General features: G+C 39.9%; 1 protein-coding gene across 1 annotated transcript; it reads right to left on the reverse strand.

The window, feature by feature from the left end:
• Nucleotides 1-1107: 1107 nt before the first annotated feature.
• On the reverse strand, nucleotides 1108-21194 carry LOC311508818 (protein mono-ADP-ribosyltransferase PARP12-like). The gene is made up of 12 exons (XM_084573798.1): nucleotides 20678-21194; nucleotides 18877-19012; nucleotides 17799-18645; nucleotides 17641-17691; nucleotides 17388-17514; nucleotides 16784-16949; nucleotides 14347-14467; nucleotides 14155-14251; nucleotides 13816-13894; nucleotides 8061-8191; nucleotides 7431-7582; nucleotides 1108-7001 (listed from the first exon to the last, which is right to left on the reverse strand). Exons 1-12 carry the CDS (start codon nucleotides 20953-20955, stop codon nucleotides 6358-6360), a joined length of 2829 nt encoding a protein of 942 aa, XP_084429924.1. The 5' UTR covers nucleotides 20956-21194; the 3' UTR covers nucleotides 1108-6357.
• Between the last annotated feature and the right edge of the window lie 548 nt (nucleotides 21195-21742).

Below are 21742 nucleotides of genomic sequence, written 5' to 3' on the forward strand. Positions count from 1 at the left end.
TAACCCAAGAGACTGAAATTGATAAGCTGCGCAAAGCACCTTTAAAAACACAAAAACGTTGGGACTAACTCTTAAAGAAGAAAAACAGATTCACCAAAAAAACGCCTTCACTTTTACCAATCAGCTGATCAACAAGTGTTTTACTGATCCAGGCAGCACAAGGAGAAGATGTGCTGACAGCAGCCGCTATTTAATTTGATGCAAACATTTTAAAAACTGAAAAAAAAAAAAAAAAAAAAAACCTCTCCTGCTATGGGCCAAATAAACATGTGAGTCACTTCCACACGCCCCGCTGTTCTGCCGCCGTGGCACTCTTCCATCGGCTGGAGCTAAACCGCCGTGACTCAGCAGAAACAATAACATCTCAAACACCAGGAGGCGTGCGCGCAAACAAAGGGGAAGAAGTCATATTTAATTCATGAGCTTGTGCGACGCAGGAAAAGCAGATTTTCTTTTCCGATATGCGGAGGCCTGGAAGCTCCCTGGCAGCCGGCTCTGGAGGATCAGCTCGGCCTGCCGGGAAACGACATCCAGGCCGAGACACAGCGGCCGCCACGCTCCAGACAGGAAGTGGCTGCTTAGGCTGGTTAATGTCAGTGGATATTTACTGTCACCGGGTGGGCCGCTGCATCCTGCAGGGCACAGCTGCATTTCCCATAGGACAGCTCCGTCTTAATGGGCAGCAAACGCATAATGAAGCACGGGTGGCGGATAAATGGATGCAATGGAGGCGACAGCCAAATCCATTTTCACTCGGGGAATTGTCTTCTTGTAATCTAATATACAGTCAGAGCTGTTTGTCCTCTCCATGCAGACACAAAAAGGCTATATGTTTTAAACTCTCCATTATACTTACTCATATTCAGCAGTCCTGTCAGTCCTCCTCAACTCAAGAATGCATCAGTACTGGATTCTCTTGTTTCAAGCACAAATAATACGACTTTATTTCTTTTTTTTTGTTATCAATTTTTTATTGTGTTTTATAAATCATACAGCAAACACACAAACAAACAGAGATACATGTAAAACAACAAATAAGACAACATATATCAAATAAGAAAACATACAGCATTCAACCGCATTCCTTCCCCCCCACCCCCAGGTCTTGCTCTCCCCGCCCCAGAAAGAAGGAGATTCGGTTAGTTGATACAGCTCAACAAAGTTGACAAAATAGATATGCCAAATTTAGATGAGAGATGAAAAAGGAAAAGAGTAAGTAGCAAGGGGACATCAGGCCACTATCTACTATGGCTGCTATCTTGACATACTATCAATAAACGATGACCATAAAGTAATGTTTTTAGTCTGAGCGCCATGCATAATGGCCACAGACTTCTCTAGCTTAGCCAGATCTATAACTGTATTTAACCAATGTTTATAAGACAGATCATGAGGTGCTTTCCATCTCTGTGCTATCAGTTTCTTGGCAGCAGTAAGGCCTACCAGGAACCAGCGTTGGTGCATCAAAGATAGGTCTAGATCAGTCAAATCACAAAGCAATAAGATAGTTGGGGAACAGGGGATGGTACGCTCTAATACTATGGACATCTTATTGGAGACCATACTCCAAAAATCTCTCACACCAGGGCAATCCCAGACCATATGAACAAAAGTTCCTGTTGTACCTAAAGAACATAGCTGGCAGTTGGGAGATGGGTTTAGTTTCATTAAAAATAATTTGCGAGGAGTACAGTAGAGTCTGTGTATGAAATTATAATGAATCATCTGATGGTTGGGATTACGAGATGATAAGACTATCTTTGACCAGACTGTAGTCCAATTTATTGTATTAGGTGCAATCGAGAGATCATGGCTCCAGTGACTATCAACCTGCAGTGGTTTTTCTGCACGTTTGGTGATGTGTGTGTAAATAGAGGAGACCAATCCTCGAGTAGATGAGGTAGTACAAATTCTATGAATCGGATGAGGCTCCAAATTATCTCCCCAGGGGACTCCATATGCCAGTAGGGCACTGCGGAGTTGTAAGTAGAAGAAAAAAGAAGTCCCAGGTAAATTGTAGTGTGACTTCAGGTCTTGAAAAGATCTGAGTGTATTCTCTGATGTAATGTCAGAGAGGGTATAGATCCCTTTATTGTTCCACTGATGGAAAGAGATCGGGTGACCCCCCAAGCGAAGGTCATAATTATTAAATAAAGGAAGGTGAAGATGGAATTTTGAGTAATTGTCAGAGTGTGATTCCATATTTCTCCATGTGGCAAGAATATGTGAGACTAATGAACCGAACTTGGATTTACAGGTTTTAAGTGGGATGTTAGAATATATTAAATCCTGAAGCCTATGTGGTCTTACTAGATTTTCTTCTAAGGAGCGCCAAGCTACTTGTGCCTCAGGATTTAACCAGGTATGAAGAGGACGAAGAGTTAAGGACCAGAAATAAAACTGGAAGTTTGGGAACCCAAGACCTCCAGATAGTTTTTGTCTCTGCAAGATGGACATTTTGATACGTGGCCGTTTCCCTCTCCAGATATATCTAGATACTAATTTATGGAGTTTATCCCAATGTCCAGTAGGAGGTGCTAAGGGCAACATTGTACTACAAAAGTTGACCCGTGGTAAGATGTTCATTTTAATGATGGCAACTCTTGCTCTAAATGAATTGGGGATGGATGACCAGCGCTCCAAATCAAATTCCACCTGCCTGAGAGTCTGGTTAAAATTAAAAGACACAGTAGTTTGAATTGAAGGAAAAATTGATAAGCCCAGGTATTTAAAATTATCAACCACTGGAATAACGCTTGGTAAAGACTCTTGCCTCAATGTATCGTTGAGAGGAAGGAGGGCCGACTTGGACCAGTTTATTTTGTACCCAGATATACTCCCGAACTTATTAAATATAGAGAAAATATGTGGAGTGGAATTAATTGCATCCCCAAGATATAGTAAAATGTCATCGCAATACAGAGAGATGAAATGATCAGTTCCATGAACCGTAATAGGAGTGTGGGTTGACTGACGCACCATCTGAGCCAAAGGTTCCAGGGATAGAATGAACAAAAGAGGCGAAAGAACGCAGCCTTGTCTGGAGCTGCGGCCCACTGGAAATAATGATGAACAGATATTGCCAGTCATTACCATGGCTGAAGGGGAAGCATAGAGTGTTTTTATCATGTTGATAAAATTGGTACCAAATCCCCTATGGTGAAGAACAGCCCATAGGTAATGCCATTCAAGGCGATCGAAAGCTTTTTCCGCGTCCAGGGATAAAACAGCACAAGGAGTTTGATCCTCAGCGGAAGCTTCTACTATATGCAATAGTCTGCGAACATTATCTGAAGATAGACGAGATTTAACAAAGCCAGTTTGGTCAGGGTGGATGAGTTTATTCATAAGAGGTTCAAGCCTTAATGCGAGCACTTTAGCAAAAAGCTTTATATCAGCATTCAAAAGAGATAAAGGACGATAGTTTGCGCATTCGTTTGGGTCTTTTCCTTTTTTATGGAGTAAGGTAATTGTAGCGGTGTTAACATCTCTCGAAAAAGAGCCAATTGAAATGGCATGGTTGAACATGTTCAGTAACAGAGGGCCAAGCTGCGACCAAAATTGCAAATAGAGTTCAGGAGGAATTCCATCATACCCAGGCGATTTCCCTTTGTTAAGACTACGTACAGCCATCTCCAATTCGGTTAGCGTAAAAGGTTTATCTAGGGATGCAACCTCATGGGGCAATAATTTAGTAAGATTTAAATTCTCAAAAAATAAATCGAGTTTAGAGGAGTCATATGGAACCTCAGAACTATACAAGTTGAAATAAAAAGAACGGAAAGTAGAGTTAATCAATTTGGGGTCCGTTACCAGAGCTCCTTCTGGTGTTTTAATAGCAGGTATATGCGCAAAGTTTTCACTAGCACGCAGGCTTATGGCAAGTGACCGGCTGGGACGGGCTCCCTCAAAGTAATAATTTTGACGCGTGCGATGAATAAGAAATTCAACACGCTGTCGAAATAATGAATTCAACTCCTCTTTTATTTTATTACGTTGGGTAATTGAGTCTGGGTCGACTTTATTACGACTTTATTTCTGAAATGATGCACGATCGCTGAAATTAAAAGCATGATATTGAACCACCTGGCACCTTCAATTATAAATGTTAGGGATGCCCACCCAGAAGATTACTGTCACAATATACTATGGTGGCCTATGGGGTCCAGATGAGGCCCTATTGATCTGACCTGTCAGAGGTCCTGTTCCTTTACGCAGCTAGATTCCAGATTGTTGAAAACCTGCTTTCTTCTTTAATTCCACATATCCTGATGATTTGAAATTCACCGACTGGTTAAATATGTGGCCACTGATACTAAACTATTGAACATTTAAGTGAATAGTGGGCATACATGTACGTTCTTGAAGAAGCACAGATTGTTTTTATTGACTAACTTGAGGCCATCGCAAGAATCACTGAATATAATGTCAAACAGCCAATGGGCAGAAAAATCCAAAACAATAAGCTAAAAGGAGCTAAAACAATTGAGTGCAACTGCAGTGCAGGTCTGTCATATAAACATGAAACTATTTTCTTTTTTTTATTGCAACTAAACCAGTTTATTTCAACCATATTTTTTTTGTATTCTTTGCATTTGTACTTGTCAAAACACCTGGATGGAAGATTGATGGTCTTGAACAGTGCTTGTGATGTACAAATACAAGTTTAGAGCAATTTACTGTTCTAAACTTGTTACAAACGAGATGGTCCATCTCAAGGGGTTATCCTCCCAACACTAATAAAATTTCAAACAACAACAATGGTGCAAAGCAAAGTTGAGTCAGTGCTGGTTCAGGGAAAAAAAAAATCAGGGTGCATGACTACAGAGAAATCTCATCAAATGCAAACATTCACATCCATGCTGTATTTTGTCAGGAAGCCATAGGAGGTGGTTGTTAGTGTGTTAGTGTGTGTGTGTGTGTGTGTGTGTGTAGAGGGAAGTGCGTTGGAGATGGGGATTATTTGCAGCCCTAATGTCTTATGTCACAGGAAGTACCGGGAGCCATATTGATCTTTTTTCATGACTTCCCTCATTTCACTAAGAGGCCTCCACCGACTGCCGCTGGCATTTCCACTTCACTTATGAGACATACAGTGGAAGACAGAGAAGGGACTGCAGCTCCAACACTGAGAAACCAAGGAGTACATGAATGTGAATGGGAAAAGAAAATCAATACAGTTTAGAAATAAAAAGCATTTCGTGTTGTTGCAATGAAGCCGTAATGTTAAATAGGTAGAGCAATGAGCGCAAAATTTGCGCGTGGTGATTTAAACAATCAGTAACTCTACACATTAAACACTGTGTGAGACAAAACAGCACAGTCTCATTCACACTTTGCTAATGAAGCTATTAATTTTACGGCTTATTTCTGAATGAAATGCGGAAGTCTGTCGCCCTCTACTGGTTGGTAGAGGGTGGGTCACGACAACTGAACCCTTAATCCCGCTTAGCATAAAGCCGTCGACAAACCGGCACAGAGCCCGGCATTGCCCTCGGATGTTTTTCTACGTGTTTTGCACGCTGTACGACAACTCTCACGATGTGTCCTGAGCACAGCGTGCTGGATTTTTAGTACAACCTGGCAAAGTGAAAGATAACGTTTCACAAATTACCACGCTGCCACCTTTGTGCGACCCAAAGGGTTAATACTTCCCCATGACATCACATATGTGATGACAAACGGTAAGCTATGATTGTTTGGGTACCAAGTCAGACTTTATGATAAGAATCTGACACAGTGACCCTTACCGTTACTTTACATAGTATGACGTGTTATGCCCTTTCGAACCTTTTTTTTGCTTTTTTTTTGAGTATAATAGCTATCTATAAGCGACATATGTATGTGTCATCCATTTGACGTCTTGTTTTTCAGGATTTTTGTTGGCGCACTGATAAAAATAGAGAAAGTGCAGCCGAAACAGACGTTGCGAATTAATCATAATATACCTGAAGTTGGTGATTGAGCATCGACCATTCTATCGAGGCTTCTACATTGTTTCCATTTGAGTTATATCGAACGTGGTTGCACCCGACTAGACAGGTAGTGCTACAAACTGTTTACCATTAACAGCAGTGGGAAACCGTAATTTCTTTGACATTTGTAACAAATTTGGTTGGAAACTGACTTGACTACTGTAAAACACAGCAGCTGTCATTTATGTTTCCTGTTTAATGTTGTTTTTAGAAGAGTCATTAATAACTTTAATGCTATTCTGCCCTTCATATAAAAAAGCACTTCTGGGAATGTTGCCACGTATTGGCAAATATAAATGAATATGACTTCTATATTTAATCAGTTCACCAAATTATCCGAAGCCTTCTGCATAAGCTAGATCAAGATCCTTCAAGTTTGTCATTAAGAAATGACACAGGAATCATTCTTCTTGGCTGGTTTTGGACTTGGTGAAGATACTGGTGAGAAACGGTTTGGTAGAGTTGGACTGCTGAAGTGATCCCGGGAAGAGCTACTTGAGTACAATGATGAGTTGGGTTGGTATGAGTGTGTGCTGGGCTGGTAACGGTTGGGTGGATGTGAGATTGTGCTGCGTTGATAGACCGGCAGTGTAGTTGGTGGCGCCGGCTTAGGTGCTGGCGCTGGTGTAGGTGCCGGCGCTGGTTTAGGTGTTAGCGTTGGTGCAGCCACCAGCCTAGGTGCTGGCACTGGTTGAGGTGCTGGCACCAGTGTAGGTGCTGCCGCTGGTCTCGGTGCTGGTGAAACACTGTACAAGTCGACGAGTGGGTGCATGTCCTTGTACTGCAGCAGGTACTCTGGGTAGATCTGGTGCTTCTCAAAAACAACAAATATGGAGGGATTCACAACGTCATTTACACAACTGTCGAAGAAGTTGATGTCACCGCCATCTTTAGAAGGAGCTCGCCGGTAGTCGGGGGACCCTTTGGTGTAGTCTCCTACCAGCACCCGTGTGATGAACATGGACTTGACATCAGTGTCGCCGGTGTAGCTGTGGGAGTATTTGGAATCCCGGGCAAAGTAACTACCTGGGTTTGGATACAGAAAGAGAAGATTTTGAGAGGCTAAGGTTGCATCAAATAACTTTTTCTTTGTCCTGCTGGAACAGATTCCACTTGTAGTATAAGACCCTGATGAAGGCCACGGGCCAAAACGCATCGTTCTAATAAACTACAAATGTTGAAAGCATCATTTCCCAGCACCAACAACAGTCTAAACTAGAGGCTTAGACTATAACAAAGACTTATCTATTATAAAAGCAGGTGCTAGTAAACTAACTTCTTGCAAACTTTCACTATGGTTAGTATTTCCAGTAGGAGGGAAAATAGTCCCATTAAGCTTTTTGTGAATGGTCCCCTGTGAGTTCTACATGCTCAACCGTCCCATCAGACCACTTTTGTAATTTTACACAACAGCTCATCTTTTGCTCTCAGAGTAGATCAGAATGAGTATTTCACCTTTGCCAAAAGCCGTCCCATGGCTCCCGCAGATTCTCCAGTCAAAGTTGGAGCGGCATATGGCGTCGACGTGTTTCGAGTCAGTGCCATGAAAAAGCTTTTTTTCTTCCACATTGCGTCCACCGTTGTTGTTCTTCATCAAATTCTTCTGCCTTCAGTTTGGAGAAATAAATTAAAGGACTTAAATCAAGCTGGTAGATTTAAACACATTATTGGACATAAAGCAGAACTGAGTAGCTTTTGCTGTTCAATAGTCTTTGCGACCAAAAGTGGCAACTGCAGGATAACGCTAAATGCTAACATTAGCTGTCAGCGCAGTAAGCCGTTTGTTGTAGCGGCAACCCTTACCCCTTAACAAGAAAAGATTAAGAAAGCCAGAATCTACGAGTCCACGTGGTAGAAAACCTGAGTCTGTCTTGGTTCTCGTCTTCTAATAAATGAATGAATTCAGCGCCGTCTATCAAGTTGGGGGAATTAGGGGGAAATATTCAATCCAGATGAATAAATACTGTCCACGTATACGCAGTCAATGATAAACAAGCTGACGATCAACTACTTACAAACAAGCTGTCAGACAGGCAAGCGATTGATTAAGTTCCCAGACCGAACACATGAAAATCACATACATACCACTGAAAGACTTCCCAAAGAGCTTTGTTCTGAATCCTCTCAATCTTGACAACGTCAAAGCCTCTCAGGGTTTTACAGAAAAGAGCTTCAACCTCCTTAAATTCATCCGAGGTGCGCTGGAGGGGGATTCGCTGGAAAACATTTAACAATTTCAGTTGCAGTTACCAGCAAAAGCTGATTGTTTCGGTCTACTGGAGGCAGCAAAGACGAGCAATGATCACGGGTTACAGATTTAATTCAAACAATGAATATTCTTTAGTGCCAGGTAAGTAGGTGCTGAGCAGCTCTTGCAAGTGGAATCAACCAGAATTTTCAGAGACAAAGTGACAAATGTCAAGATTATGAAAAACAAGACTATTAAAAGCACATTTAAGTCGTTGAATGAAAATCGAAAAGAAATAAGAAAAACAAAAATTTTAGAACACCCTCATTTTTTCCAGTTATTTATTGCAATTCAAGTCGTGCAAGTCCAATGAGTAGCTTAAAATGGTACAAAGGTAAGTACTGAACAGCCAGAGGTTAAAAAAAAAAAAAGGGTTTGGTTACCCAAAACTGAAAAATAATGTACATTTTAGAATTATACAAAAAGGCCTCTTTCAGTGAACACAAAGTGGGTTAACAATTTAGAGCTGTTCTGCAGCAATGAAGGTTGAATCAGCCTTGAAAGCTGGTGCTACTAATTCCTACAGGTGTTCCAACTTTTCTTGGTTACTTACAACCCCCTCTGTCTGCATAAAAGCAGTGTTGGAACGCACTGTGGTCACAGACCATCATGAGCATCAGGTGAACAGTATTGTACTGCAGAAAGTAGTGTGTTGCTACAAAAATGGTGAGAAAAAGGCAATTAACAATGGAAGAGAGACAGACCATAACACTTAAAAATGTAGGTCTTTCCTACAGGGAAATTGCAAAGAAAGTCAAGGTGTCAGTGAGTACAGTTTTCTTCACCATCAAAAGGCACTCAGAAACTGGGGGAAACTCTGACAGGAAGAGGTCTGGCAGACCCAAAGCCACAACTGAATCAGAGGACAAGTTTCTGAGAGTTAACAGCTTGCGTGATAGGCGGCTCACACGACAACAGCTTCAAGCACAGCTTCATAGTGGTCGTAGTAAGCAAGTCTCAGTTTCAACTGTGAAGAGAAGACTTTGAGCTGCAGGTTTGACAGGACGAGTTGCAGCAAGAAAGCCATTGCGAAGATGTCAGAATAAGACAAAGAGGCTCGCCTGGGTCATGAAATACCGCCATTGGACTACTGAAGACTGGAAGAAGGTATTATGGACTGATGAATCAAAATTTTAAATCTTCGGTTCATCACGCAGGATCTTTGTGCGCTGTCGAATAGGCGAGAGGATGGTTCCACAGTGTGTGACATCAACCGTCAAACATGGAGGAGGAAGTGTGATGGTCTGGGGCTGTTTTGCTGGATCCAGGGTCGGTGACTTGTACAGAGTGAGAGGCACCCTGAACCAAAACGGCAACCACAGCATTCTGCAGCGCCATGCAATACCCTCTGGTATGGGCTTTGCTGGTCAGAGGTTCATCCTACAGCAAGATAATGACCCAAAACACAAGTCCAAGCTATGCCAGAACTACCTCAGGAAAAAAGAACAAGATGGTAAGCTTGAAAACATGGAGTGGCCAGCACAGTCTCCAGACTTAAATCCCATCGAGCTGGTTTGGGATGAACTGGACAGAAGAGTGAAAGCCAAGCAACCTACAAGTGCCACACATTTATGGGAACTTCTGCACAGACTTGGGAAGAACTTTCTGAAGAATATTTGATTTCTATTGTAGAAAGAAGATTTGATTTCTATTTAGTGAGACACAACTAAATAATTTTCAGTAAAAAACTGGAAACAGTGTGGTGTTCTAAAACTTTTGACCGCTAGTGTACATTTGTTAGACCAAAGTTCTCCGAAACATTTAAGAAACATTACAAACTATTATGACATTTTTACTGACTAAAGCATAGATAAAATCCCACTCACCAATGGCATTAGTAATTCAGAAGACACCAGAGTTGTCAAATAACTCACTAACTTAATACATTCAGGAATATATTTGAAATCTGAAGTCAACATAAACTTGAATTAAACAGATGTTTCCACCACTCCACAGCTTTTATGGTTATGTGGTAAGGACATATAACCTTATGCGTGACACCAGATAATCTTCAAACTATTTTTTACACACTGGTCATTCCAGTTATAATTCACTACATCAGGTCAAAAGTTTACATTCAAATTAAAATATTGACCTGAAAAGAAGGGGGAGGCTTGCAAACAAGAACACCATCCCAACTGTGAAGCACAGGGGTGGCAGCATCATGTTTGCTGCACACTTCAGAAAATGATGGCATCATAAACAATTTGAAGGCAATGCTACCAAATAGTTTATGTAAACTTCTGAACCACTGAAGTGATTAAAGAAATGAAAGCTACTTTTTACTTTTAACATAATGTCCTAATTAGGGAATGTTATCCAAAGTTAAATATCAGGAACTGTGAAAAACTGAATTGTGGAGCCACCTTCAGCAGTGAGACCAGTAAGTTTTATATAAGAGTTATTGTAAAAAACATTCACTTTAGAATTAAACAACACATAAAAACGTAACATAGATTGATGGATTGAAAAAAAATGGTAACCTTTAATAACTTTTCTGTGTAACATTTTTTGAAATGAAAAAAAAAATAAAAAATCCACTTGATTCAGTTACATGAAGAAACCATCTAGACAGAACTACTCCTATGGTGGGGTTCTGATAGCCAGTTTTATTCTGTTTACCACTCCCAGACAACAAAATACCAAGACTCATAAATCTTCGACACTAAAGATGATGAGGGCTGAGTGGTATTCTTATATTTTTATTTTCATCTCAGTATGAAAATGTGTAATGCACACGCTGCAAAAGGCCGCGTGAGATGGTCATGAGAGAAGTGACAAGGTTTTCTTTGCATGCGCCTTGCATTCAGACTCACCATGCAAACATTTGTCCTACCAATCAGAGCCCTGGATATATGCGTTATTTTACTAGTTTTTATTTACTTATTTTATTTTATTTTACTTAATCTTTCTTTCATCCGTAGTTCTTAAGAGTGTTACTGCTACTGTGACCAAGCAATTTCCCTTGTGGATGAATAAAGTTTATCTAAGTCTAAGTCTAAGTCATTGACAACATTTGGCCAATGAGATGAAGGCCCAGTTAGAAAGTAGATGCCCTCAGATTATTAACTGGGGTCAACTGGGTTGTGATAATATTAAGTATAATGAGACGAGGAAAATGTAGGCACACTTGTAGGCACACAATGTAGGCACACATCAGCTTAAGTGCTCTAAGTCATACATGACGGTACATGTAAAGTTATCGCTTGTATTGCCGTTGTTTATTAGCAAAGACCAAAACTTACAGGTAACGTAAGCAGGCAGCAGTGACCATTATTATCTCTGACCATTCCATCACAGAGACTGTTGATTCATTTAATAGCTAGCATTAATACATATTTCTGGCTTTTTAAAGTTATTACTTGAAAAGCAACAATTTATGAGATGGTACAGAAATTCTGGCAAATTACACATTTGGTAAAATGCTATCAAGCCCCAAATCCTTGTGTTTGTATGAATTAATAGCAATATATATTTAGTTTATTTGTTAATGATGAATTATGAATTATTTATTTTTTTACAGGTTATAAAATGAATGGATAAAACAAGAAAATAAGAAATAATGTCAAAGGAAAAACACAACATACGTTTTAACAAATATTCAAAAATTATAAAGCATTTGATGTGTAAGAAATAATATATATTTAAAGCTTTATAGAGACTAGTATATTTATGTATCAACATATTCCACACATACAGTATATCTCTTATGTCAACTAGACATTGCTGCTCTACTTTTGCCACTTCTTTTCTTTCAATGCTCTCCAACTAGGAAATGCCACGCCAACAGTGATCTATATTGGTCCACACTGTCAAACAGCGCATCAGAGAGATTTTCTTGGACACTTCCTAAGTTCTATTTTATTATGCTTGACTAGAAGAAATAGCAATTTTAATTGATGCATTATCAAGCCTTGTCCCACCATGTCATTGTTGCTAGGTTAGTACTGTTGCTAATGTCAGCTGTCATGTCTCCATGTTACTTCTAGACTCATATTAGTCAGCATTTCTGGTGCCAGTGGTCTCAAATATTGTCTAAATGTAGCTAAAAGGACTAAATACCACTGATCCTTGTGAAAAAAACAACATGTTAGCAGTTGACACTAGCAAACAACATGTCTTTACAACAACATGCCTTTTATTGACTAGGTCTAGCATTAGTTCTTGCGGCATCCAAATGATTATGACATAGTTAAGGTTGGGGCACCATTAACTAAGCGCTTATTTAGAAACAAACGTGTTGCTGACTTTTATCTGTTGCGGTAAGCTGGCGATTATCTGTTAATGCTAGTTAGCTTAGCTACAGAAATAGTAACATTACTAGCATGCTTTTATTGTTATTCATTACTGGTACATTTAGAATATTGTCACTATATTGAAAACTATATTGTTTCCATACACATCAACACAGGTATTTTTACTGACAGTGGCAGGATTGACCTGCCAGTGTAATTGTCCGCAAAGCCAATGACAACATTTATCATTACACTTTATTGGCTCTGTTGGATAATTTGTCTCAGTATTTACTTTCAGTCAGGGAAAGCTTCCTGGATATCTTGAGCCAATCAGAGGGCCCACAAACAGTCAGTTTAAATTTGTAGTTTTCATTTCTCCGCCATAGGTTCCTCCATAATTCTTCAGGAGAAGAGCAATAAATTCATATTGAGGATACGAGAGTTCATCCTATAAGTCTATAAAATAAAACGTTTTTAGACTTTTATTCTAAAAAGAACATCTAAAATAGGGAAATAAGGAAAGAACCACATCAGTTCTCAAAACTGCAACTTCATGGAGCGGCAATTTTCCATAAAATCGGACCACGTAGTAGGTCAGAGAAATAGAAACAATTAATGACTGATTGAAAGGGGGATGCATTTCTTCCTGGACAGATTTGCAAAATAAATATGGTTACTTTTTAATCTAACAAATCTTAGATTGATGCGGGAAACATAACATTTGAATGGTTAATTTACTGGTAACAAGAGTACTGCAGAAATTAGAGAAAGATCTGAGGAGGAGCGATGTTGGTTTAGGACGATATTTTATGGCATAAATTAAGTTTTCATTGATGTTATTTTATCAAGCTGTCCTTTCCACGTACATATGGAAAGCTCCATAGGATCAGTAAGACAATCAGCGCCACGCTTTCGCATGATCGGAATTTGTTGGAGGCAGAATAGGATGGTGATGCTAGAATTCAAATTCTATTAAGTGAAGACTGAGGTTTATTCTCGATAAAGATGAGCGAATTATGAACTTTTTGTTATAATCTTGCGGGTTTCATTTAGTGGTCATTAGGTAGCTTGCATTTGCTTTTGTTTGGTATGTTTATGTAAAGTTTATGTAACGTGACCTGTCCAGGTTGTACCCCACCTCTCGTATGAATGACGGTATGAATGAATGAATGTTAATGTAAAGCGGTACAGATGTGGGTTGGTATTTGGACAGGTTTAAATAAAATTTTGAAAAATTACAATGAAAGGACAAACAATAAGCAAATCTATGTCTAAATGTACTTCTAGCGTAAGTGTAAGCTAAAACGGTAGAGACTTTTAAGTTTTAAATGATTACGGTGTGCTGTATTCACAATACCGAGAATCCTGTAGCAGGCAGCTGACTCTTGTCCCAGTGGTCTGGTACAGGGGCAGAAATTGAATGATTCGGAGGCCTTCTGCAGAGAGAAGTGGTGAGGTTTAGTTAGTTAGGTGGCAAACACAAGCAACACCAATGTAACGTAGAGCCACTTCAGAAAGTATTCAGACCCCTTTACATTTTGCATACTTTATAGTCCTGTAGATTTGTTTCAAATAGATAAAATAAACTTTTTCATAGACGTTTCAATCAGTACAGACAAAAAAATACATCTGCACGCAACTGGATGTTTCTACAATCAATCAGAACAACCAAGCATCTGTGTTTGATATACCGTACCTCACTCTCTTTGACTGGACATCCTCAGCAGAGACAAATCGAGGCCGTCTACACACAACCCTCTTCGTGGCATAGTGCTTGTTTGTTTGTATCATGTCTGGGGGAAACATTTAAATATCAAATTTCAATAAAAAAATATTTTTATATTTTTAAAATGCCGACAACTGAAAATATGGAGAGGTCTTCATTTACCTTGGAAACTAAGTGAATATTTCTGTGATCCAGCCGTGAACTCCACCACATCTTTATTGTTGTCCAGAAACTTCTGCTCCAGCTGAGCACTGGTGATGTCTGCTGGTTTGTGTCTACCGATCTGCAGCACAAGTCACAAGTTTTTAATTTTGAAACAAATCGTTATTGGCATATGGCCAAAGACCAACCAGCTGGTATGCAAAAAGATTATTGCCTGGGGAACTTGTAATAAAAATGAGGAAAACATGGCCTTTTTCTCGCTTCCCCTAGTTGGTTGGTTGTAGAAAACTAGCTAGCCTTCGACTGGTATTAAAATCAGCTTAACAATCTTACCATTACAGTGAGCCTGACCGTCTTTTTGGCTACTAGATCCTCAGACTCATTTCACACTTAGTGTTGCCTGTGTTGTTTTTGTCTTTTCAAGTTTTTTATTCTTCCTTAAATTTTACTACTTGGATTAATATATCAGATTTTGGATTTGCCTCAGACAACTGGCACCTTCTATTCATAATATTATGCTGTGCTCACATGCTGCTCTTCAAGCAATGTTCTCTGTGATAATATAAACCTGGGGGACAACAGATAAGTCGTGTTAAGGAGAGTTTAGCTTTGAAATCTGGAGTATCGCACTTTTTTTCTTTTAATTCAACGTGAGCATGACTAATTCCAATTTGTCCAGTTTAGATACAATTACTGTAGCAGCTAATCTCTGCTTTGAGATGCCTTAGCTGAATGCGCAGGCTGTGTGGATTTTATATGTGGATGTACAGCTATAAATCATAAGATTAAGACTTTACTGATGAGCTGTGTGCCTAGCAGCTTAAGCAGGGGAATACAACACAGGAAAAAGGCAATGTTGATTATGAACATTTAAAAATTATGACAGTGTTGACAGTGCTGTACACATGTAATCATCAGTTCCGCAAAGGTTTAGTGGACCATGAGGAGGAAGAAAAAAGTGGGAAATTCAGCTGTGGTGTAATTTGAGTGTTTAAATGTTTGTGTGTCTTCCATAGACCACTATCTACAATATCACGTTATTTTAATCTACAAGAGTTTAAATACAGCGGAACGCTATGGCAGCATATAGGTTGTGGTAAGCCTCTGACATGTCACTGAAATGGAGGAAATGGAGTGGCCATTCCTAGCCCAAATCACTTCCACTGGTTTTTCTTGTCGAGGCACGCTGTCAGTGTGCATATCTTCTATGCACTATTGGCTGCTGCAACCACTTTGTCATGTCGGTCCGCTGTTGCTAACAACTGTTGTCAACTCACCCTGCTATTACGCAAGTGTCATGACGTGGCATTGCTGAGATTTTGAACTTTGATCATGTCAAAGTGTTTAGAAAATATAAGGCTTGATCTTAAAATTCGATGTGATAAATGGGTTAGCATAGCCATGTGCAGCCAGACTCCTTATTCTTATCAGACTCCTTATTCTGATAAGAATAAGGAGTGACACTCCATTAGGATTTCATTATGGCAGGTTTTCAAATGATACAGAGAAAAATATACCTCTGCAGGCCATAGTCTTAATCACTGATAATTGTTCGTCCTTTACGGGTATTTTTCGCTGCCAGCATTGATAGCTTCTAAACTGCTCGCTTCAAAGCCATTATGTTGTAAACAAATTAAACTTCCCTGTGCTCAGCTGACCTGTATGATTACATCACTCTTACTCTTCTGTCCATCACTGCATAAAGCCCGTCCAAACATTTTGACTGGCCTGGCAGATCTTTGCTGGAGCATAAGCAGTTCCCAAAGCAGGTGTTCCAGACGAACCTTTTCCCACAATTTGTGGGTGGGGAATTTGGTCTGGTTTTCAGGCTTGTAGTGGTATATAGTTGTCATTTTTTTATATATACATGTATGCCAGCTTTCAATTAGCAACATAAGCAATTGTTTGAAGGAAGTAGTTGACTCAAATGCTCCACTTGTTAGCTGGCTACTAGCTAATTTTGCTTAGCACTGGACTGGGAGTGCTAAGTTTTCATTCAAAACATGTTTTCATTCAAAACATGGTGCCTTCACACTTGTGGCAACAGACCAACAAGCTACAATACATTTTCAATGGGAGCAGGCAATACGAAGAGTCAAGCTTTGATGCTCACCAACAGTGTCAACGCTCAGCTGGCTCAGCTGACCTTGCAGGCTAAGTTGCTGGCAACAAAATGAATGCGAAACGAGCTGCTTAGTAAAGCCAAATTACAGTGTTTGGCAGAGGTTTTCTCTGGGTTAATAATGGTTATTGCATCCTATGTTTCAATAAAAAGATTGCTTACAGAGTGCTGAAATTAGTTTAGTTATTTAGTTTAGTTATTAAGTATTAGTTTAGTTTAATTATTTAGTTTTATTACACATACACTGGGCAGTTCATTTCAAGTTGTACCCTAAAGCATGGCCTCCACAAAACAATATTGACTCTAGTTACTCACTTCTGATGCATACAGGTTCCACTTTCCGAACTCATCCTGCCAGTACCAAACCCACTCAGTGGTGTGGATGAAGGTCGGCTCAACCAAAGAGTTAACGGTGGAGAGTCGCCGTACTTCGTTAGGTCCACAGGTCATAGTATCAAAATGCACAGGAGGGGTGGTGGAGCTGAAGACAACAAAATGAGAATAATTCACACAAGTAAATACATGAAAGAAGGAAATCATCTGTCGGGGTATGCGCCATATATTAGTTTGCTGAAACAGCAGGTGAACAGATTTTCTAGTGTCAAGTAAACGACCTTTCAGCTCAAGCGCAAGCCAACAAACAGCAGAAATAAACTATAGAAGCCAACATAAAAATGTAGTGTAAAAGCAAGATACAATTAAATTAATTATAGGCCTTTACTGGAACAAGGAGACTGGTCATTGTTCAGTCTTAATGGAGCATGGTTTTGCACGTCAAGTTCATGTTACAGCTTCATATCAGTTTAAATGTAAATAGTTTTAGTTAAGAAATCTCAAACCACCACTGACTGACTGATCACTGAGTTTACGAATAATATTTACCAGAACAAATACACCGCTGAATGTCAGTAACGAGTACCTGTAAGAGTTTCTGGGGTCACAGTAGTCCTTCTCAATTGTCTCATTATCACGCAAGGCCGTCCACTGATCGCCCTCCTTGACCTGCCATCTGTACGGCATCTTGTCGTGGGCTTTAAAACATCGGTCTGAGAACGCCCCGGGTCATTAAAATAAAAGATTAATCACACCTAATCAAACTCATTCAACGACCACATTCAAGTACACAGAATAAGTTCTATCATTGATGTTCTTTGTGACGATTAATTACTCACCATCATGCTTACAGTGTCCTTTGATGAAGTACATGCATATCTCTGTTTTGTCTAAAAGAAACAAACAGTATACAGTATGAAGATTGTATAAATAGTTCCTTCAGAGAGCAGTTTTAGTTTATCTTCCCTATAAAGGTTTTACAGCCGTCATAATTTACCTCTGACAGGCCTTTGTCTTTGTCTGTTTGGCCCATCGTCACCATTTGCAGCGGCAAGAATGTCGGTAATGGAACGGGATCGTTGTAGCAGTTCATGGTTGCCCCGGTTCCCCAGGTTGCCTCGGTTGCCCCGATTGCCGCCTCTCCCTCTGACAGCAGATGATGAATGTTTCCTGCTCTGACCACCATTGCTGCCTTCATCTGTGTTGCTTGCAGCACCAAAGGCGAAAATGTTTGGTTGTTGCTGCTGACTCTCACTCGGTTCGGCGCTGTACAGGTCTAAGAGATCAATATTACTAAAAATGTCACTAAGAGAACAAGCTCGTTGGTGGGGTGGCTGGTTGCCCTGGTTTCCTCTGTTTCCTCTGTTTCCTCTGTTTCCCCGGTTTCCCCGGTTTCCCCTGTTGCCGCTGTTGCCGCTGTTGCCTCTGTTGCCTCTGTTGCCTCTGTTTCCCGGTAAACCCCCTCTCCCTCTCCCTCTGTACCACTGCCTTTGTTCTGAATTCAGACCAGCGTCGCTGCTTGCATCGCTGTCGTTGGCTTCAGCAGAAGCTTCACCAGTTTGCTGCTGCTGTTGGCGGTTGCCCCTGCGGCCCCTACCACTCTTGTTGTCAGACAACCTCAAGGCCTCTTTATTTGCATAAACTGACTTCAGGGAGTGAAGGAGGGTGTCAGGTACGCCTTTATCATGCAGGGCTTTCAGTGGCTGAAGAGCATAAATATCATGGTTCCTGTAGCAACTGCAGCCACCGATCACAAACTTCTCACAGATGTGGAGTCTGTTGCAGCTATTACCATCCTTACACCGGCCAAACTCGCCATCACCGTTGTTGTAATCATGGCATATCTGGCAGAGAGAGAGGATGAAACAAGGAAAAGGATGGTTACAACTGAAATTGAATATTTTTAGATATCGGTGATTAAAACATAGCTGCTTGTCTGATCAGGGCTTGTATTTAGTAACACTTGAGTTATTTGTATGATAAATGCATATGTAACAATAAACTTGAAAAATGAAAATGAAAAGGTGAGGTAATATCCTTTTAAAAGTTAAAGTTGTGTGTGCTGTCAGACTTACAGAAGGCAGGAGTGCTTTGTTGCTCTGCAGCAGCAGTGTGCACAGCTCTGCCCTGTCCAGACTCTCCAGTCCATGCTGTCTTAGTACTTGTTGATTGTGGGCAGAGTTCAGCTCGTGAGAGAAGTTGCATCCTCTCCTATTGTCAAGGAATCCACATACATTGGTTAGGATTTCTGCATAAAATTACAGCACATTTAAATAAGCTTAAATAGCACCTGATTGAATGTGAAGGGTTGTGGTCATACATGTATAAAGTCTGCATTTAAATAGTAAAACCTTTGACCTATTATGTAAAATTAACAAATAACACTTAATTGTTTAACACTGTGGGGGGACTGCTCTGGTTTATTCACCTTTGGATGGAGACTTATCTAAAAGACAAGATTAATACTCAAATTTGTAAACCAAAGTGAAGTTGCCATCAGCAGCCACTTAGCTTAGCACTAAAAGTGGAAACAGTCGTCCAAACAACCTTCTATGCCCCATAAAGTTGACTATTACATGTGTGTGTGTTACAAAGTTATTCATTCAAAGAATAAATATGTACAAACAACTTAAATGAAAAATTCTTATTAGTGTTCTCTTTGGTGGCATATTTGGTAATAAGTGGTAATTGCAAGTGTGTTTTTAAAACCTCACTTCACTTCCCAGAGATCCAAACTGTGTATGACATCAGTTATTTGAACAGCTCCGCCCACCTTCTCTGGCAGACAGATAACGGATGCCGGGACACGGATCATGCATTACTAACTGTGCTAGCTTGTGATTTTGAGTGGGGATGTCTCCACAGACACTTAGTGCAGAATACTTTTCTTCTTTTTTTTTTTTAGAATACACTTTCATATAGTTTCATAAGTCAGCCATAGGATCAGTCTCTGATTTGTTACATCAAATTGTACACGGATAGATTAAAATGAGCATTTTAGCATTTTCAAGACATCTTCAGTTGCACTTGACTCAGTCTTTATGCTAAACTAAAACTAAAAGTCAAATGAGAAAATACTGAACTAAAAATAAACAGCAATGAAATGAACTGGATAAATGTCCAGCTTTAAATGGTTGATTTGCGCTTTAAAATATGCTTATTAGCTTTCTTTCCATAAGAAATTGCAACGTTAGCCTCCTCTTAGCATGTAGCTAAGAAAGGAAGACAGATAACAAAGAACCAGCAAATTCGCTAAGATTAGCATGGAGATTGAGATAAAACTTAACACCCACATGAACGTTCACTGTATCATTTTTGTAAGAACAAAGGGTTGTGTTGGGGATGATCGTGACCTTTAGAGGGACTCTTTTTCTTGACTATGGACTTTCCTTCCTTCTATTTCCTTCCATAAACTGACCTGCTGCTAGTGTCAGCTTGACAATTATCTTACCAGCATAAAGCAATCTTGACATTTATTTATTTATGTCTTGAGTTTAAAAAAAATTGTCTAAGATGCCCACCAGACTACTGTCTGTCATGTAATAAATTACACTCTAAAGGTACATGCTTGTCCCAGGTTTGTTTTTCTGCGAGAATCGCAGACGAACGTTAAACTGCAACTAAAATGTCCGACTTTCCCTGTCGACATGAGAACGCATCGCGTGTCAAGGCCCTTAAACTAGGGAAGTATGCATTCCACGCAATTACATTAAATTTAACTAGAAAGACGAAATCAGTTAAGACAGTATGTTATCCATTCAATAACTAACGATAAAATAATAAATGTTACTTTTAAAATCAACAAACATCTCTCCTACAAATTGCCTGACCGAACCAAACACGGCCCACCTGACTTGAAGCAAACGTGTAATTTACCTCGTCAGAGTAAAACTACAGGTGCCGCTGAAGAGGAAGTTTTTACACAGGTGTAGCCCCGTGCACGTCCCGTGACACTCTCTGTCCCAGCACAGTCTCAGACTCGTCCTCGCCACCACCCTTGGCTGTCCATTTTGACAGCACACAGTAAATTTCTCTTTGCAAGATATGATCTTCGACACATTGTCCGAATCTCCAGGGAAGAGGTTGTATATCAAATCAGCCGTGTCAACTGCTCCTTGTTGGGCGCAGATCAACTTAAACACTTCTGACTCCATTGCAGCTCCTCCAGTTTCCTTCCACCTTCGAAACAACACGACTGCCGACCGGCTGCTGCTGTCAAGGGGAGGAGGATAAGTTAGGTATCATTTCTGATGATTGGAAACCGAAACTTAAATATTGTAAACGGGGGTCAGTGCTGTAACGCTTCATTTGTCCGCTTGGGGGCGTCAGAGTGCAGGCTCTACTTCATTAGAGAGGAGAAGAGAATGCATGGCACGAAAATATAAAAATAATCTCTCTACATATAATAAAATAAAAAAATACACAGCATCAACGTGATAAGGAAAATATAAAAAAATAATATTCATTTGTTGAGATTATTGTACTAAAATAATATTTCTTATTTATTCATCTAAATAATTTCTCCCTGCATACCTCCCTATGGAAGGTGTAATCCCATTCATGTAATCTGTTAGTCCCACCAGCCACAGACCTGCCAACACGTCCTCCTATTTTAGTGAACGCCTTACTTTCAAAACATATATATTGTATAGATTTATTCACACGCATAAATTACAATTACAATGCCCCCTACCCTAACCCTAGATTCAAAGAGGGGAGAACTCATATATGAAGCCAATTTCAGGTAAAAAAAATAAAAATATAGTTCAGATTTCCTCTAAATGATTAACCGTTGCCTATAATACCTTTATGTTTTTGTTGTTTGATAGAAAAATATTGGGTTTAGTTAATAGATTTAGTAAACAGGTTATATTCATGCATGATTATGTGCCTTGTTTTGTAGAAAAGCTGTTAGTTCAAGGAGAGTGCAGGAGGCCCAAG

This window comes from Chelon labrosus (genome assembly GCF_963514085.1).
Source record: "Chelon labrosus genome assembly, chromosome: 23".
Taxonomy (NCBI): Eukaryota; Metazoa; Chordata; class Actinopteri; order Mugiliformes; family Mugilidae; genus Chelon; species Chelon labrosus.

Bases quoted from the DNA above. Each gene is read 5' to 3' on its own strand.
- LOC311508818 (XM_084573798.1), bottom strand. From the start codon at position 20,955: ATGGAGTCAGAAGTGTTTAAGTTGATCTGCGCCCAACAAGGAGCAGTT. The intron at 17,515-17,640 runs GTGAGTAATTAA...GGGCGTTCTCAG, and splicing joins AGGACACTGTAAGCATGATG to ACCGATGTTTTAAAGCCCAC. The intron at 7,002-7,430 runs GTGAAATACTCA...ATCCAAACCCAG, and splicing joins TGGGACGGCTTTTGGCAAAG to GTAGTTACTTTGCCCGGGAT.